Source organism: Phoenix dactylifera, chromosome 9 (genome assembly GCF_051530095.1).
Source record: "Phoenix dactylifera cultivar Ajwa chromosome 9, Ajwa_hap1_PhDact_Kaust_v1.1, whole genome shotgun sequence".
NCBI lineage: Eukaryota > Viridiplantae > Streptophyta > Magnoliopsida > Arecales > Arecaceae > Phoenix > Phoenix dactylifera.
This window is the reverse complement of record NC_143198.1, coordinates 19,531,573-19,550,401: the sequence shown is the minus strand read 5'-3', so window position 1 is coordinate 19,550,401 and position 18,829 is coordinate 19,531,573. Positions and strand designations below refer to the sequence as shown.

At 41.5% G+C, this 18,829-nt stretch overlaps 1 protein-coding gene across 1 annotated transcript; it reads right to left on the bottom strand.

Moving 5' to 3' along the window:
* Nucleotides 1-2,689: 2,689 nt before the first annotated feature.
* LOC103721941 (structural maintenance of chromosomes domain protein) lies at nt 2,690-18,829 on the bottom strand. The gene is made up of 5 exons (XM_008812332.6): nt 18,265-18,829; nt 17,922-18,154; nt 17,397-17,560; nt 14,462-14,553; nt 2,690-14,355 (listed from the first exon to the last, which is right to left on the bottom strand). Exons 1-5 carry the CDS (start codon nt 18,625-18,627, stop codon nt 14,257-14,259), a joined length of 951 nt encoding a protein of 316 aa, XP_008810554.3. The 5' UTR covers nt 18,628-18,829; the 3' UTR covers nt 2,690-14,256.

The following is an 18,829-nucleotide window of genomic DNA, read 5'->3' as shown; positions in this document are numbered from 1 at the left end:
CACTAGTCAAAATTATATGCATCTGGCTAGAGTGCGGGCATTGTTTATTCAGTTTTAGGTAAGCATCGAATTTGTCCAGTTTCTTCTCCACTATAATTCTTGAAGTGCAAGGAAATCACCATCATACTCCTCTTAAGTCTTAAATAAAAAGCATTGCATATGATGCCACTGTCAATTGAAAGCTGGGGGAATCACTTTGGTATATATAAATCATGCGCACTATCTCTTCATGCACTCAATTACTAGAGGATCAGTATTTTGATCAAGATGGGTATTCAGGTGAAGCTTCCAACCGACGAGCTTCCTACAAAATATATCATAATGGAAAGATTGCCACTTAGTAGCAGAAATCTTCCATTTAGGGTGGCACACCAGCTTCCGAATCTCATTAGAAACTCATCCGTGCATGTCCTTTCTAGAAGTTTTTTTGTTCATTTTTTTTAATAGACCCGCTACGTACCTGCACCTAATCTCATTGGAAACTCATCCCTGCACCTGCTTCCTAAATGTTTTCTTATTTATTTTTTTAAGAGACCTGATTCCACATACCTGCACCTTACAAGCTTCCAAATTGGTATGCTCTTGAAACTTCAATGGAGGATTGCCGAAGTTGAGAGATTTTTGCATAAGTATTGTCAATTAGGATCTCAATGTGTCATATATCAGCACTTCATCTAGCTTTAATGACAAGGGTCAACTCATTATGTCCAAAAGCAAAGAGGTTCTCACTTTTGAGAAATCAAGGTTCTAAAAGTAGCCACACTAGGTGGGTGACCAGGATATTGCATAGAGTACATGACACATGCAGGGGCCATGTGGTTGGTATTCTAAAAATATTAAAAAACAAACAACATTCATAAATAAGATTTTTAACAAAGTGAAGAATTAGAGATAAACAAGTACAAATTCATGAAAGAAAGTATAAACTTTTACATTTATTTGAGAGCCTATCTTAAAAACTCTCATACATTGTATTCAATTTTCAAGTGCATCAATGCAACAAACAGTTCAACAAATTACCAAATGATGGACAATCAAAATGCAAGAAAATAAGATGAATGACTTATACTTGAATGGGCAGCATATAAGGAAGTTGGTTGATGGACTGTCCACCACTTAATAGGAAGAATGGGATCCAGAGATTATTTAGATAAGTCAAAATTTCTCATATCAGTAGCTGACTTTGTACTATTTGAACTAAACTCCAATTGCGTAAAGTACTCTGTAAGTGAAGCAGCAAGGTTAGCTTTTACTGATAAGTACCAAAGAAACACATGTAATCTATCTCTGAACTCATACACCATTAAAAAGTAATGACAACTTTTAGCATACATGTTGAAGGGATCTCAAGGAGGACAAAATGGAACACGTAGCAACAATCCTCCGTTTGCTTCCTATAATTTTCAAACATGTGAATATAGTGATATGAACTAACAATAAAGCAGTAAGCAGATTACATTTTGTGGTATATTTCATGGTCTAGTTTGGTCTTTTTGTGGTATATTTCAAGGTCTGCTTTGATCCTTTTGTTAAATTTATTATTATTTTTATAGGAAGAAATCAAGCGAGTTCAGCAGACTGACCGTAAACAATGCCCTAGTTTGCCGTCAAAGAGTTTCTTGAATATGTGAATATATCTTACGCATCATATCAAGTGAACTTGTCCAGATTACCATTTCTAATAAGATTCTCAAATGCAATTACACAAGAAATACAAAGTAAGATCCAAATACCATCCATCGCACTCTTCAAATGCAAAATTGGAGTCAGCCGCTAAGAATGATTTGGCCTTTTTTAAAAGAAAAAAATGAAGTGATGATCAATTATCAATTTCAAACAGATGAATCTGGTTGCCTCTACACCATCTTGGAACTTGAGGTCTCAAAGAATAACAGCTTTAGCCCTGTGGATTCTTCAGGATAGATTGATCAAACATGAGTTTGCTATCATACGGAAAACACATGTTAGGAAAACAGTCTTAAAGGAGTGTTCCATAGGTCAAAGAACATAGAAGCAGGGTTTTAAATCCTATGGGACGGGATTATCCCTATTTTCCCATGGAATGGAATGCGCCACCGTCCTACTGTTCGATAATCCCTTGCCGGTTCTCTTCCTTCCCCACCTGCCTCAACTGCAGTCTGCGCAAGATGGATTTGGCTTCGGTGATTCACCGAGCCAAAAGGAAAGAACCGCCGGAGGCGAACAGTAGAGTATAGCCAAGGAGCATATCATGTCCTCCAAAACCCTCAATCAATAGGAGTTTTTTTCCCTCCCTCCTACTATGTATACTATACAACACTTTTTTCTATTTTTAGGATATGAGGAGACCACGAGTTAGAGAGAGAAAGCCTTCCCTAAGGTGATAGGGATAAAGCGCTCTACGATGCGTTAAGCTTCGCTAGAAGCAAGCAAGACGAGGACGCGAAGCTTCGTAGACAAGGCTCGTTCCGTGCTTGACTTACGAGCTCGTGTAGTAAGGCCTCGCCCTACTTTAATAAGGGCTGTATCACTCCACTCGTAAACGAGCGTTAGAGCGAATTGAGCGAGCGAGCGAAGCCTTCCTGGAGCTTCCCCCGTCCCTCACCCTACAATTTCATTTCCGCCTCCCCAGTTTAGTTGGTTTGGAGGATGAATTGATTGGATACCCGAGAACCATAATCTTTCAAAGGAACAGCTTCTACGACGATAGATAGGGGTCAGGTTTGGCATCTATGCCCCCTGCCCTCCAAACAGTATGAGAGCCTTTCAGCTCGTACTGCTCACACTCCTAGATCTTCACGGCGGCACCTCCGCCACCATAGTGTGAGCTGGGAGCAGCTCCGAAAATCCTGGCCTACTAAAAAATGAGCTTGAAAGTCAACGTCAACAAGAACAACACGAATTGGTTGCCCACTGATCTGATCATAGGTGAAATCCAATCCCTTCGCCTCTCGGAAGGCTCGGTTTGCCGTAGATAAAGAGTTGTTTTGTCTTGATTGGCCTTTGGAAGATGAGTTTTCAGGCTAGCCAGTCTAAGAATAAATACTTCTCCTTTAAATATTCTATGTCATACTCATCGGGGCGCCCATGCAGGGTTTACTGACTTCGCGAATGAGTTCCAAGCTTTTTGAAAAGAGTTTGAGCTCGGCCAAAGACTCTTGAAACATCTGTTGGAAGCTTATCAAAGCGCCTCCTCTTCCGACTGCACTGCATGTTGGGGGTATCTTGGGAGGTGCGGCTTCGAACTTTCCGCAGAATTCATCCCTTGATGATGAGCTGACATGTGGCCGTGGCGGCTTCAAGAGGCACCTTTTAAGTTATGATAATCCTTCCCGCCGTGAGCTCATTCAGCAGCCAATCTTTGAAAGCCCAGCAATCTTCAATCGAATGGCTGATGAGGCGATGATATGGACAGTCATTTTCGTTTTCAATCTGTCCCACCTCATCAGGTCTCTTGATCTTCGGGAGGACAACCTTTCCTGCCTTCATAAGCTGTTGGAAGAGCCTCGCCACCATATCCCTTCGTAGACCTAAGACAATTCCAAATAGAAAAACTTCAATCATTTCGGTTTTTTGAGGGGATAAAAAGATGGGTAAGATCTATCCCTAAATATTGAGATGAATTATCCGTGAATCTCAATAACCAAGAATTGGCAATTGATGTGGAAAGGAACCATGGAACACCTGGAATCTGATGATGGTCCTAGAGGACGCTCTTCCCTGTCCAACTCCGACATAATCTGGCTTCGCTACATTCGGCCTAAAACATTCGTCTTTCGTCAATCTAATTCGGAGCGGACCTACAGGTCGGGCCGGGGCTCCGCGCTCTTTCTTTCTGTGTGGGAGCTAGCTGACTGGTTTACTACTGGCTTTCAACCCTTGGACAGCTATCCTTGGCATACGTGCTACTGGCCCGCCTACTGAACTCCTACTGTCCTGCTACCAAGCATTCTCTCTTTACAACTTACCTTATCGGACTTTCATATCTGCCTCGAATGAAACTTGATCTCCGGGGTAGGTCGGTCATAAGAAATTTTCGACTAGTTAGTGTTAAGCATATGGTGCAGCTGAGTCAACTACCTGTCTTGGAGCGAGGGCTAGCCTTATCGCCTGTGATATAATAATGAATAACTACGTGAACGATCGATTTCTCATCTATAAGGATGCCTTTATAGACGTGAAGATTGAGTAGTCACAGACCTCGTTGGATACCGGACCTTTTCCGAGTTTCAGAAAGAGCAGACTTGGTAATATTCCATTCCTTGAAAGCCAGTGGATACTAGAGCTAGTGAAACGGTAGCTACTAAAGCGTAAACTGCTCGTTTTTCCTTCCCCGCAAGTATAGCATGATGAGCCCAAGTTACGGCAGCCTGACGCACTTTGGCCTAATTAGGGAGTGAGGCCCCAAAACAAAATAGGCTCAAGAGAAGAACCTGTTTTCTTCTTCGTTGATTTGGCCATGACGGTTTTGGCATGCTAAAATGGAACGACCGGGGGATCCAATAGAACGAACCTCCACAGGAGTCTTTAGGTCCAACGCGACGGTATAGTACCATGACCTTACCTTGTTCTTGAGTTTCCAAGGCTCTTTCCCATCGAAGTCCTTGTTGGGCAGGTGCCTGATGGGAACTTCCCCCATATTGCTATCAATGTCTTCATGTCGCACGACCTCTTAACATTACACCACTGAATCCCCAATCCTTTGCTTGCAACCAATAAGACAGTTTGCTCTTACCGCTTGTGCGTTGTAGTACCAACTAGAAAGTGGTCCTAGTTCCCACGTGACCCCTTCTTTTAGCAGTTGGGAATCTCGGTTAGTGAGCCTGCCTCGTTTCATTCTTTAGTTATTCCAGCAGAGACTAGCCAATATTTCTATTCTCACCCAAAGATTAGGTATCCTATCCTGTGCAATCTAGATAAATGATTGGTGTAGGAACCATTCTACTCTCAAAGAAGAAGATAAAATGCCTATCCCACCCACAAGACTCCGACGACTCGGCCTTCGCCCTCGAACAAGTCTTTCTCACTTTCGTCAAATTCTTGCTCTTGCTCTGCCCTTGTTTTTTCAGAACAAAAAAAAAGAAAGACATTAAGAAATGGAAGAAGAACCTTCGAACCCCTGTTCGACCTCGTAGGGCTTAAGGAAAAAGAGTCTTGAGGTTCATTCCCCCCTTCCAAGAATCAGTCAGCTGCATCGTATCAATAATGGTTCGGGTGAGGCGGGAAAGAAAGAGAAGGTCATAACTATTGGGAACTCAAGGCTAGTCCTCTACTTAGTAGGGCTTTTTGATCATCATCAGTAAGGTGTAAGTAAGGCATTTTCAAAGCCCGCCTACCTACCTTTTAGTTAGGGCGGGCTACTGAACCCTCTATTCTATCCTTAGGCTAATGGTTTGCAGGCCATTTCTCTTCGATGTAGTTTGAGTTCACTTATATGCGGTTTTCTGGGTTCGCACGACTTTCGCCTCTTTCGTACCCTGCTTCCACTACTGTACAAATAGCATTTCCTTCTACACGAATAGCATTTCCTGCTACGGTTTGAGCAGCAAACGGGTCTTTTCTTTGAAAAATGCTTCAGAAGGTATCTCCAAAGTAGATGGCGATTGATAGAGTCATCCTTGATCGTAATTTCCAGTATGAGTATGAGTACTGCGTCCAACATGAAACATATTTCTATTCTCACCCAAGCGCTTTTCCTTCTTCTTGAATCTCTCGGAAAGAGGAAGAGGCCTGGGTCGAGCTCTTAGCTCCTCCTCTGTCGGAAAAAGGGTTGGCGTTGGCTAGCTCCCCATTCTGAATGGCCTAATCTTCTGTGGCAGTCAAAATCGTGGGTATCTTTACTATTGATTCAATTGCGACAAGAGCGCATTCGATAGCATCCTCTTCGTGGGGAGACTACAGTAGCTCTTACTGAGACTATCTACGAAAAAGGTAAGGTCGTCTTTCTTTCCAGCGGGTTCGTCTATCAGGCTGGGCGGGCTGCAAACTACCTACGGTGCAAGTTCAGGTGCCAAGCGGAGAAGTAGGCATAGATAAGCACTCTTATCTAAGAACCAAAGCCACACCTATCTTAATCTCATGCTCCACCCAACTTCTCTCGTTACTCCTTGATGATTTGGAGAAATTCAAAGGAGAAGTTGTTTATCGAGTGAATAGGTGCCCTTCCACTCCCGAATTCATTCTTCCTATTGGAGTTCTTTGCGGAGACGTCTTAAAGTGTACCATTCAGAAAAGGTAGGGTTAGAGGGCGCTCTGAGGAGGAGATTTGTAAAAAGGATTCCCAATTCTTTAGTAGGGGATTCAGGGACAAGCCGCGCGACAGACGCCTAAGCACTCCTTGAGCTGTTCTAAGTGCTCCGCCTCTTTTCCGAAGACGCTCTAATCATCCAAGTCAATCCTTACAAGGCCTTAGAGTAAGTCATCATCCTTGCCTCTGTTGCTATCCTGGTTCTCGATCTGGAACAACTGACTCTAGTACTGGTGCTTGCTTTGCTTATGGCAGATATTTCGATTCCAGCAAACGATGACGCTATAGCTTCAATCCGATTGATTCTTCAAAAATTAGTATCTGCAATTTGTGAGGGTCGAGCATTAGTAGTATCGAGCTCGGTACTCGGTTGAGGGCTAGTCTTGTATTTCGACGGTCTTTTATTACTTTGATTTTTTGATTCAAAACTGAAATTAAGGAGGGTTCTGGGCGGGTAGGTTTGATGCTAGCTTTGTTGCCTTGGCATTGGCTGATTAAAGACATCCTCGCAAAGGCGCCATCATCCAAAAAGCATTTGATTCGGTCAATCGCGTTTTTTTGCTCCGCGCATTGGAGGAACTCGGATTTCATCACAGGTGAATATCTTGGATCAAGGAATGCCCCTGACGTTTTCGGTATTTTGAAATGGTACTTACTTCGGCTACTAGCTTTGCGATAGGTAACGGGATCGAGGTAACTCCACCAGATCGAACTACGGTGCCGGACTTCATTGGGATGGCAGCGTGAGCAGACGGCGAGGGAGGTACTACGGGACCGGACTCACCAATCCCTTTCCCTTTATCAGCACTTTTCTTTGGCAAAAAAGACTCCGCTTCTGCTAAATGAAATGTCATCCTCCAAAAACGGATTTCTTCAGGCGATGATCTTGTGCTGGACCCCTTCTCTCGGCGAATATTTGTTACACTGGTTAAATTAAAAACGGATCGGCGAATATTTTATTTAAATGGAAAGTCAATGTATCTAACAAATTACTTCTAACGGTTTACATCAGAATAGTGCTAGTTAATGAAAGTGACTTCGGGATCAAGAAAGTCAAATTCATTTTGGTTATTCTCTCAATTCCAATCGAATGCAACTGGATCTAGTAGAGTATGAATTGGCCCAAAAAGAGTGTGTTTCTTCGGCCCTTCATTATTATTAGTAAGATGGGGCGTATCTTAGCTCCTCCGCATGCTACTTACGATGCCAAGCGAAAGATCTGATCCAACGGAAATCCCGCATATTGAGCGCAGCTGATATGTGGCTACTAGGCGCCTCGACGTTCTGTAATTCAAAGGAGGTTCTGAGAATGAAAAACTCCGAAGTCACTTTCTTTGTCCCCAGATAGCGTTTCGCAAGCCTTTGTCATTGTCAGTCAACTAAGTAGGGCGAACAGCCCCCTGCGAATCCGTAAATATTCGAGCGTTGATCTTGTAGCGGTCGAAAATGAAAATACTAGGGATTTCATGTAAATCCATTTCGACACCATAATTCGAATTTTCTACGATTTGATATTGAATAGAAAAAAAAATTCATGATCATCAATCATCAGGTTAAGATCGATCTAAACCAACCCATTCCATTCTAAAATTATATATATACATACGACATGCCAACTCGGAGGCAAACAGGGTTGAAGGCCTGGGGAGCGAACCGAAAAGCTCAGCTTTGCGGAGCGGACCAATCTTCCATACCGCGCGGACCTCGAGCTACCTAGCTTTGATTTGAACTCTTCCCACCTTAGAGCTGTCTCAATCCCACCTGATGGTAGTAGAGTAGTCGATCTGATCTCGCGCGCGGGCTGCCCCAGCTCCCAACTCATCTGGAGAATGAATTGGGCCCCTTTCTCCCCGGGTAGTTCACTCACTCCCAGTGCCTAGCCAATAGGTCTGGAGGCTATAGAGAACAGACTTGACCAGCTCAAGCCTCCCGGCGAAAGACAAAGTACGAGAAAACAACACTAAACTCAACTAATAAGATGCAAACTGTTTTCAAAAAACAAGCAGCACACACTGATGCACGAGGGGGGTGTAGTGGTGGTTTTGGAGGTCGCATACCTTGGTTGCAGTGACATCGACACTGACGAGTCCTCTCATTTCCGCAGTCCCAACAAGACTAGCAGTAAGGGACGTAGAGGGTGCACTTGGAGAATTCGTTCGAAAACGCCCAGAATTTATGGAGTTAGAGTTGCATATATATGGACAGAAACAAGCCTTCAATATTCCAGTTTCATTCATTTATACCAATGATATCCACGCTAAAGATGAGGGCCAGACAGAATAATCAGGAGCTGTATAGAATTTCCTTTTTTTAGCACACTTTAATGTTCAAAAAAGAATTCACGGATTGTTTTTTGTTACGCAATTCTTGTGAATGGAAAGCGCATACATCGAGTGAAGACTCAAGAATAGGAAATGTGAGTCCCACCAACTAAATAAAGGATTACTAGACGCAATCACCAGAACCAGATTAGATTCGAATGATTCATCCGAGCTAGGTCCCGAACAAGAATCAGCTTAGACACTGAGAACATGGATAGATACATTTTGACTAATCTGTCCGCCCGAACAGTCCAAGCTACTTATTGTTGAATCTCCTCTTAAGGGAGTGAAGTGACCAATGGGTATTGGTCACGAACGGGATAACAAAGTCAAGCTAAGGCAATAGGTCAACTTAAGATATGAGGCATATTCCAATTAACAAAGTCACTCCCTGAGGGAGGAACGAAGATCATTACCTCCTAAAGCCAGGAAGAAAGCACTCGGGGAGCTCATATAGCACGGAGTACGGTAGAATTCCCCGGTACGGTCATTCGGGAAGTCCCTCCGAGGACGCGCCCGACTTGCCAACTAATTAATAATGCAAATGCCAAATAGTCCCTCGCCCTGTGAGAGAGCTACGATTCAAGAAAGGATGACCCTCGCGGGTCTTAGTAGTTCCACTTCTTGAGCCGCTCTTTCCTCTCGGAAGAAGGCTGGATCCTAGTCTCGGGGCTCATATTTGCTTTCGTGGTCCCTTTGGTGGTGTACAGTTGTGGTTTTGGAATCAATCTTTCTAGAGTAGTCTCCCGACCGAAACCGAACAGGCCTGGAAAAACACGTACGGTCTCGCTTTCCTTTGCCACTCAAGTGTACGGCATCTGCCGTGCTTAGGCCCCTTATTCCCTTCTAAACTAGAATGCTAGTAGGTATACCGCAACGTCTAAATTAAGGGAAGCTTTCCCTGAATTCGGGGGTGCTCAAATTTACGTTTTGTTCCATAAGTCATGGGGGACGATTTGTGAGTATGTGCTTAAGGAAGACGAAAATCCTATAACTTGGGGAGAAATCTCGAGAGAGAATCTCCGACAGACGGCCGAAGGCGGATTGACGCATCTAAGCGGGCAGGTAATACTTAGTGCTTGGAATATGAATGCTATGAGGCTTAGGCGAGAGAGCAGGTCTAGGAGGCCTAGATATTGCATCATGTGAAAGCAGCGCTAAAAGACCATTTCACACAAACCTATGGCATCGATTATCTCGAGACCTTTGCTCCTGTGGCCAAACTAAACTCAATTCCATACAAGTCATTCTGTCAGTTGAGTTCAGTTCCAAGCCTTAGGTTTGTCAGGTACTTACCAAGACCAGTCAGGTCTTTCCAATGCCGGGGAAAGGATCAGCAGCAAACCACCTTTTTTTACAAATGATTGTGATTGTGGAGTTGAGGCAGGGGACGGTGCTAGACGACTCGGCGATTCTACCCTACCTTTTTCCCAGGATTGGACGCCTATTGACGAAGCTCAGGATTGTGGTGGTCGAGCACTCTTTTAGAGTTCGCAAGCGTAGGGAGCGGATAAGAGGCGGAATTGTAGCAGACATGTTGGATAAAGCAAATGATAGTGATTCTATCTAGGACAAGTCGGTTAGCACTCCCCTCCCCAAGCCTGGACCGAAATTGGAAGTTGCAGGAGTAGCAGATAGAAAGGCTTCCTTGACCAGTCCGACGTCCTAGGGATGAAGAGCTGGGAGGCCCATCCCAATATTGGGGATACATGATGGTCCCAATATTGGGGGTACATGATGTCCCAAGGCATACTGATCGGGACACTGGGACAATGATGAGTAGGTCCTATCCCGACACTTGGGTTGATACCCAATCCCAGTGTGCCGTAGGACGTCCCGCCAGGACTTGAGTCGTTGCATACAAGAATAAACACAAAGAGAATAAGAGATAAAGAAATGGTGTGAAACTTATGAGTACACAGTCAGCTCGACGAGGTCTGTCATATGTCTCTTTTATTTGATACTAGGATGACCCATGAGCCCAGTTTGTAGCTTTAATCTATTGCTCAGAGGGTGCACCATTCATGTCACCCAAGGTAATTAAGCCCAAAATGCTTAAATTGAAGCCCGAATTACATGAAACAAGACACAAGCAAGAATAAGAATGGATAATGTAAGACTAGAGCCATAGGCAGTTTACACATTATCTTTGCTACGTCAATTCATAGGTTAAGATCCCTGGATCAGGAAAGGTGAGAGCCCACCACTTGTATATTTTTCAAAGTGGCAGTCACATCACAGAGCCATTTCAAAGAAATCATACCACTAAAACTTTGTCTTCAGAACTTTAATAAGAAGATCAGAATGCTCATTGAAGAGTTCTCTATTGAGGATAACAACTGTGAAAAAAACACAAAACTGTCTTGTCATTTGTTATTTAAATGACAAGTTTTGTGTTATTTTCAAAATTAGGCACACTCTGAAGTTTTCAACATCAAAAAAAAACAAAAAAGTTGAAGGCAAATGCCAAACTACTTATATCTTTGCAATTCTGATCCCTCCTTTTAATATCTCAAATGAGTCTTTTAATAAATGAACATCAAGATCTCAGGATATCTTGGTTACTGTATATTGGCCAAGATTTCAGATTATCTTGGTTCTTTCCAAAATTTCCCCACCTTCCATATCGATCAAGATAAACCACGACCTCTGTTCAGCTTGGTTTCAATCACTGACCAAGATGACCAATATCTGAGTGTTCAAAAACCACCGTTGGTTTTCATGACCCCAATAGTAAGCTTGAAAATAAGAGGGAGCAACCTAAGAAACCATTAATTTGCCTTATAAAGAAGATAACAAGAAATATGATTAGCATCTAAACAGACCTGGCTCAAACAGACAGCAGGGCAACTTCAGTAAGCGGACAACAACAAGATGAATAAACCTTGTAGAAAATGATCATCGTAGTTAGTTAGATTTAAGACTTCTGAGGGAGATATAGAGGCATGCACAAAATGAGTAAAGATATACATGAGGTTATTGATGTGGATATATGGATGGGAAAACCAGGGAGACTAAGACTAGTAGCAACAAACATAGTTAAATCATGCACAGAAAAGAGCCAGAGTTAACATTGAAAGAGAGGTTGATTTTGTTGGGAAGTTTAGAGAAGGAAAGATTTGTACTTTGATAAAAGAGGATATCAGGAGGCTACCTAATGTAGCCTCCATGCAAATATATGACAAAAAAGTATTCACCATGGATAAACCAAGAAACAGCTTGCCAGTTATTATTACAATGGTCTACAATAAATGAACTATGCATCTATCATAATAAAAACAGTTTCCAGTTTTACAAGGGGAAAGGGACTGTCATGAGGCACTCTTATACCAATCCAAGAAATAGTACTGTTCTATTTACAAAATAACTTACAGCAAACACCTGCAATTTCATAAAACTGTAAACTCTCAATATAATAAATATATTTATTGCCCGCAATTCATGCAAATTATGCAACAAATTTTTGCTTTGTTCAGGCATCCAATATCGGTAAGCAAAAAGTACGGTGAAGTATACAACAGCAACACTGTGTTTTACACCAATGCAGCAATTCCAGCTTCTAAGCGTAGAGTTCTAAAATGTACAATAAATCCTATTGAGAAGTATGGTTTAATTTCATATGCCACACATTACCACAAAAGAGGAACCCCCAGCACAGAATCTGAGTATCATTAGGTAAATTAAGAATGCCCCTTCTTGCAAACAATATTGATCAGGAAACGTAACCACTAGCTCATTCAAGAAAAAGAACCACAAAGAAAACTTAGAAATGACGATTCCCAAAAATTTATAAGCAATAATCAATAATTAATTAGAAAAAAAAAGGATCACTTACTTGAAGAAATTCATTCATTGTGATTCAACTGCAACTCTGCCTTGCCAGAGCACAAGTTTTCCTCCCAAGTCACTTTTTATAGTGCACCCACTGTGTTGTGGTGCATCATTCTCCAGGGACCTAGAATTTGACTGCATTTTAGTAATGAAATGAATCAAACTGTTGCCCAAATCCCTCAATTTTCTTATCCTATACAACTTAATCCATTCTGACACCATCTACTTATTCATGTGTCAGTATATTGCTTGGTACCCGAACAATCTTTAAGCACCTGCATGCAAAGTTTGAGTATGCTTCCTGTTGGTGTTTTACATATTGAAAAAAGAGGTCTGGTATTTGTGATACTAGTTCATGGTAAGTTCATTGCTACACTCGTTTAGACTCTTTTCTAGTTGGATTTAGTAAGCATTTGCGGTGAGAACAACTAGGGAGATTACAATCTAAAATTTCCAAAGTTGTGTGACCATTAAAAAAGTCAATCAGCCTTCTAAAGTGTCATACAAAGAAAATTGGAACATTAATACACCATAAAACCCACACTATTAGAACCTGTTAAACAAACTACTTAACCAACTCATCTAATCAAACCACTGAATCGGCCACTAGATGTATTAGACTTGGCCAGTATTTGCTTTGTACAGTGTCCAACAAAGTTACCATGCAGATGCATTGTAGTAACTTACAGCAAATGTTGACCTTCTTTTGTGGGCATTAAAACCAAGTCAACATCACTAGTTCTTATCCATCCGTAACTCGTTGGACACAACCTTTAAATGAGAACATCCAATTGAATGGTGTCATGAGATCATCACCTAAGAACATCCATATACAGATCATATGCAGATTGGAACAAATAAACAACTGTAAACCTAAATGATCTAAGAAACATTCTACAGGGGCATGAAAATTAGGAATCAAACAGTGTAAAATCATAAAACACTGCCCCAACAACCAGATATCATTTCTTCTGTTAACTAACAAATGTAAGGATGTTAGAGCTAGCAACATATCAAATTTGATGTTAAATGGAATGAAGAGAAATTTGATGTTAAATGGAAGGCACAACACTAGCAGTACTTTATTAAATATGGTGACTTCTCTGACCAAGCACAACTAACTTAGCACCATAAATATTGTCATATCAACAACTCAAAATTAAGCAAGAACAGCTAACCAGCTTCATTTTCCAAAAGAGCAACTAATCCATGCAATTAATTCACCAAAAGTTCTTATATAAACATTAAGAAAAGTTGACAAACTTCTCTACCAAAGATCAAATGTCAGGCACAAGAGATTTATAGGACCAGTTGGCCAGAATCGACCTCTACATTCCTGAAAATTTGAAAGATTGCAGTACGAATTTTCAATATACCCTGATGCCAACACCAGCCTTATAATCCACGACAACAAAATTAACAGAGCCTTCTCAACTGCTCCTTAAGAGGGAGATAAACATGTCTAATCGTTTCCAGAAATCTAATATAAATAAATATCTTGCTGACTACTCCAGTTGATATAAAGATCTCATTGAGAAATAGCTATAAGTGGCATGTCATGGTGATGGATGATCACAATCACACGTCCAAAAATAACAAATAAAACATGATAAATAAATGAGTTCATAAACATAAGTCTTCATGTAAAAATGCCGTTATACACTAGCCAAGTTTTAGCAGAATAATAATCAGTCTCAAAATAAAATCCAGGATATTCAATACTCAAAAATATTCATATTGAGAATCTGCCCACCACAATGCGTTCCTGATTAACAACACCTCAGATTGTAAACCAAGTGGCTACAAAGTTGCACTCGAAAAGACTATATCTATGCAAGTGAGAAGGGGATCAACATCTTGCATGACATGGCGATTCTTTTATCTACGTCCATGAGCCCGTTGCAAGTCATAGGCACCCCAAGAGCCATGCCCAGATCCAGTCCCATACTGAGGACCAACATCTACACCTCCAGGAACCTGAAATCCCGAGGGAGTTTCTAATCACAGGCAGTTCATTTATTGGGTTTCATAGGGTATATCCGGAAACATAGAAAGTCATTGCAAAGTGGAATAAAGGTCATACAGGATTCATGCCATAGCCAGCTGGATAGGGATTTCCACCATAACTGGGATCAGGATTGCCATAGTTCCCACCATAGCCCACAGCTGCAGACCCTACACAGAAAAAAAAAATCCAAACAACAATAAGCACATGCTTTTTTCCATGAAGAACTAGATTTAACATAACAAAATACAAGAAAATATTAAGTTTTAACATAGAAAAATAATTCTAAACAGCTAACCATGAAGAATCTTTGTTTAATACTTTAATTTATAGTTGTTTGGAAATTGCTTATCATTTCACTTTCATAGAAGTAAATAAAGTGGTAGGTTATAATAAACTATAGGAAAATCATTATCATTTGTGAATCATGCATCCTACATCAAACCCCCATGAAAAAGCACAATGCAGCGGCCTGATCACCATAGTGTTATATACACAACGATTTGGATCCTTGACCATGAAAATGCCGCTCTCTTAATCCTAATCTAGAAGTTAGGACAACATAACTTGGTGTCTATCTTTAATCACAACAACATGGCTTAGATATCAAAGTATACTAGGATTCCGTGCTTCACTCAAGCCTCATTTATCTCTTGCTCTTAGGAAGGGTTAAGAAGAAGATTTTGACTGGCTCTACTCTCTGTGAGAAAAGAGTGAGAAAGCAGAGTCCTATAACAACCAACAATATGTTTTTCATTGGAAAATCTTCTGAGACAAGCTGTCAGAATTACACTTTCAGTAATATGTTCCAGCATGAATTACTGTGAAACACCTCCAAATAAGGAAAAAAAACTAATAATCACTTCCAGCCACAAATTTCCTTATAATCACACCCTCCATCAGCCTGTAACTATAAGGTGAGCTTTAAGACAATTATAATAATACTCTCTAATCCATAAGCATTATGTATCATGGAAATTTTGATGTCAAACTAAATTAGACGCCTGATGGTGATGAATCTTCAAAGAAAATAAGATTTTCAAGCAAAACGCATCCCTAGAAAACGCCAAACTTACCTCTGTACTCTAATTTGCATGTCTCCTAATTCAACCTTACGTACTATAAACTAAGTTCTCCCGATACAGTTGAAATTTCGATAGTTTTGCTCTCAGTCAAGGTATAGAATTAAGAATTGTCCTTTTGGCGGTGGTGTGTACCGGACGTTCAGTTTAAAGCATATGCAATTTGGGGCGATGAGAAAAGCAGGGTTGGAAACCCGTCACAAGCTTTCGCTTGGAAGAAGCTTGTACAGTTTGGGAAGAGGTTTTTATTGATAAAAAAGAAAAATCTACTTCAACCAATATGCCCTTAGGCACGGCCATACATTAGAAATCACACTAGGAAAGGATGGACAATTAACTAGAGCAGCAGGTGCTGTAGCGAAACTAATTGCAAAAGAGGGTCCCAATGTCCCTTTTGCAGTTGGTCTCGCTCTGTCACCTCAGCGTGTAGCTCTTATTCCTGTTGTTGGGATTCCTGCAATTAAGGCAGCTAGGATCCATCATTCTCTTGATTCCAAACTTTTCCTTTAGTAGGAGTAGGGTATTGAATACCTCTAGTAGGTTCACCAGGCTAGACAGACCAATGAGTTAGCAGAAATGTGGGTACAAGGGGATGTTCAGGTATATTACCAATACACCATTCGTAACAAATCATTGACATTTTATCAAGCTAATCTACCCTTGATATTAAAATATGCCCAAGACTCCCCTTATTCCAATGAAAGATGCATTATTGTCTTTGCACCACCTCCTCATGCAAGAATAAAAAAGACGTCTTCAGGGCTTTTCCAATTATCTTCTAATATCCAAAGTCATTTCTACGGTTTACTTAGGTCCATTAAAAAGTACAGTTTGGACACCAAATATGTGATAAAAATAAATCTTGAATTTCTATTACAGATTTCAAGGACTACATTCAGTCAATTCTAGTGCAGTGCAGCTAAATGATCATTTAGCAGAAATGTGGGTACAAGGGGATGTTCAGGTATATTACCAATACACCATTCGTAACAAATCATTGACATTTTATCAAGCTAATCTACCCTTGATATTAAAATATGCCCAAGACTCCCCTTATTCCAATGAAAGATGCATTATTGTCTTTGCACCACCTCCTCATGCAAGAATAAAAAAGAAGTCTTCAGGGCTTTTCCAATGATCTTCTAATATCCAAAGTCATTTCTACAGTTTACTTAGGTCCATTAAAAAGTACAGTTTGGACACCAAATATGTGATAAAAATAAATCTTGAATTTCTATTACAGATTTCAAGGACTACATTCAGTCAATTCTAGTGCAGTGCAGCTAAATGATCATTTAGCAGTTTTTGAAAAAGTTTATATTGGCAAGCTTACTAGACTGAATATCTTGTGAAGGGCATTGATCATTTGTCTGAACTGAATTGCTTATGTTCGATCATGTTAGATCATTCAAGCCGCCTTTTTATGGTTTTCCATCTATCATACAATGCTCTAAGCAACAGCTTGCTTTAAAATTTCAATAAGATAAAGAGTTGGAGCTGGTGACAAAATCTTCTGCTAATTCATGATTGTTTTCTTGTTGTTGAGCAATTTCCACACTTTATTGTTCCTCCTTCTTTATGTCATATATCCATTTTTTATGTCTATTGTGGTTGTCTCTGCTTGGATTTCCAATCAAACATATTAGCTGATTCTTCAAATATTAATGAATTTCATGCAACAACTTAAGTGCATTAAAAGCTAATGCAAATTATTTTTGCATTATTAACTCAAATTAAAACAGCTGAACTTGAGAAGTGAGGAATCTGCTAACCAACTACTCGAGTAGCTGAGCATGATTCATGTTAAACATGAACTGACTGTATTGTGTTTACATAGATTGCAGGAAGCCAGACAACAAACAAAGCCCTTTCATGTTGTGTCTAAATACTGATGTAAAACATAGAATCAAAGCAAAGCTAAAGGTGATTGCCTTGAGTCCCAGCAGCAGCTGCAGCTCGTGCCCTCTTCTCAGCATTAGCAACCTCAGCCCGTAGCTTCTCCACCTCGCGAGCCATTGAAATTAAATTTTTCTCCATCACCTGTCCTTGCTCATAACTATCAGCATATCCTTTCTTCTCATACTCAATACCAGCCCTAGACATTCATGTTAGTCATAAGGTTAATATTGCAAATGTTGCAACGTTAGAGATTGGAAAATGTACCTTTCTATTCGTTCAAGCTACAGTTTAAATTTCTAACTCGTGATGCCTTCATCATTTTACAGTGACAGCTACCCAGATGAAAACCCTCCTTATTTATGTATCTGACATCCAGCATTACTTGTGGCCTCACAAAGATTACCTCCTATAACTAGTGTTCGCATTAAACCCATTGGTACCAATTCAAATTAGTTTTTTTTTCCCCCAATTTTCTTAAGATAAATGGTAAAAAGATCATGTTAAAAACAAGAAAAGAGCACTGAAAAAGAAAGTGGGCAGTATCAAGGCAATGATACCTCACTCGCTGCACTTCCCGCTTCAAGGTCTCAACCTCTGCCTTTACTGCAGGAGCCTGCTGCAAATCAGCCGAGGCCCGACTTAAATCCTGGGTGAAAGCCTGTACCTGCCCAGTAAGCTCCTGCCTCACGGCATTGAGCTTCTGTATGTCCTCGCGGATCTGTATGAGCTCCGCCCTCATCGCCTCCACTGCCTGGAGCTCCGATTCCAGCTTCATCGACTTATCATAAGCCTTCTCAAATAGTTTTAGCCAGAATTCAATAAGAAAGAAAAATATTTCATCAAGAAAAAGAAAAAAAAATAAAACAACGAAATTGATCAAAAAAGGGTAAGCAAGCGGACCTCGCGGAGCTGGAGATCCCTCTCGGCGTGAGCGGAGGCAGCGGCGTGATTGATTCGCTCGATCTCGTGGTGGACAGCGGCGAGCTCCTGCTTGAGGGCGACGTGGGTGGCGGCGAGGCGCTGGTTGTCGACAAGAAGGCCCTGGATCTCCTGGTGCTGGGCAGCGAGGCGTTCCTCGATGATGGCCGGGTGGGGAGGGAAGGGGCGAAGGGGGCCGCGGCCGAAGGGGGGGACTTCGCGCATCTCGTCGAGGAAGGCGGGGTGCATCGGGCCAAGGCCACGGCCGAAGGCGGGCGGCGGGGGCTCGTGCATCGGCGGCGGGCCCTTCATCGTGGGCGGCGGCATCCGGCTCCTTCCCGACATCGCCGGTGAGAAACCCTGTGGGGGGGGTGGGGGGAGCCCGAGATGCAAGGGTTTTGGTGGGAGCAGAGGAGAAGAGAGGTCGAGAGGAGGAGGAGGAGGGAGCGCACCAGGTGCAGAACGGCCTGGAGGTCTGTCCCTATTTGGCTCCGTCCTCTTTTAACCCAAATGGGGCTGTTTCACCGTTTCTCGGCTCGGTGGCGCT

Coding starts and splice junctions, on each gene's coding strand:
- LOC103721941 (XM_008812332.6), bottom strand. CDS start 18,627: ATGTCGGGAAGGAGCCGGATGCCGCCGCCCACGATGAAGGGCCCGCCG. Junction 18,155..18,264: donor GGGATCTCCAGCTCCGCGAG/GTCCGCTTGCTT, acceptor CTATTTGAGAAG/GCTTATGATAAGTCGATGAA. Junction 14,554..17,396: donor AGCTGCTGCTGGGACTCAAG/GCAATCACCTTT, acceptor TTTTCTGTGTAG/GGTCTGCAGCTGTGGGCTAT.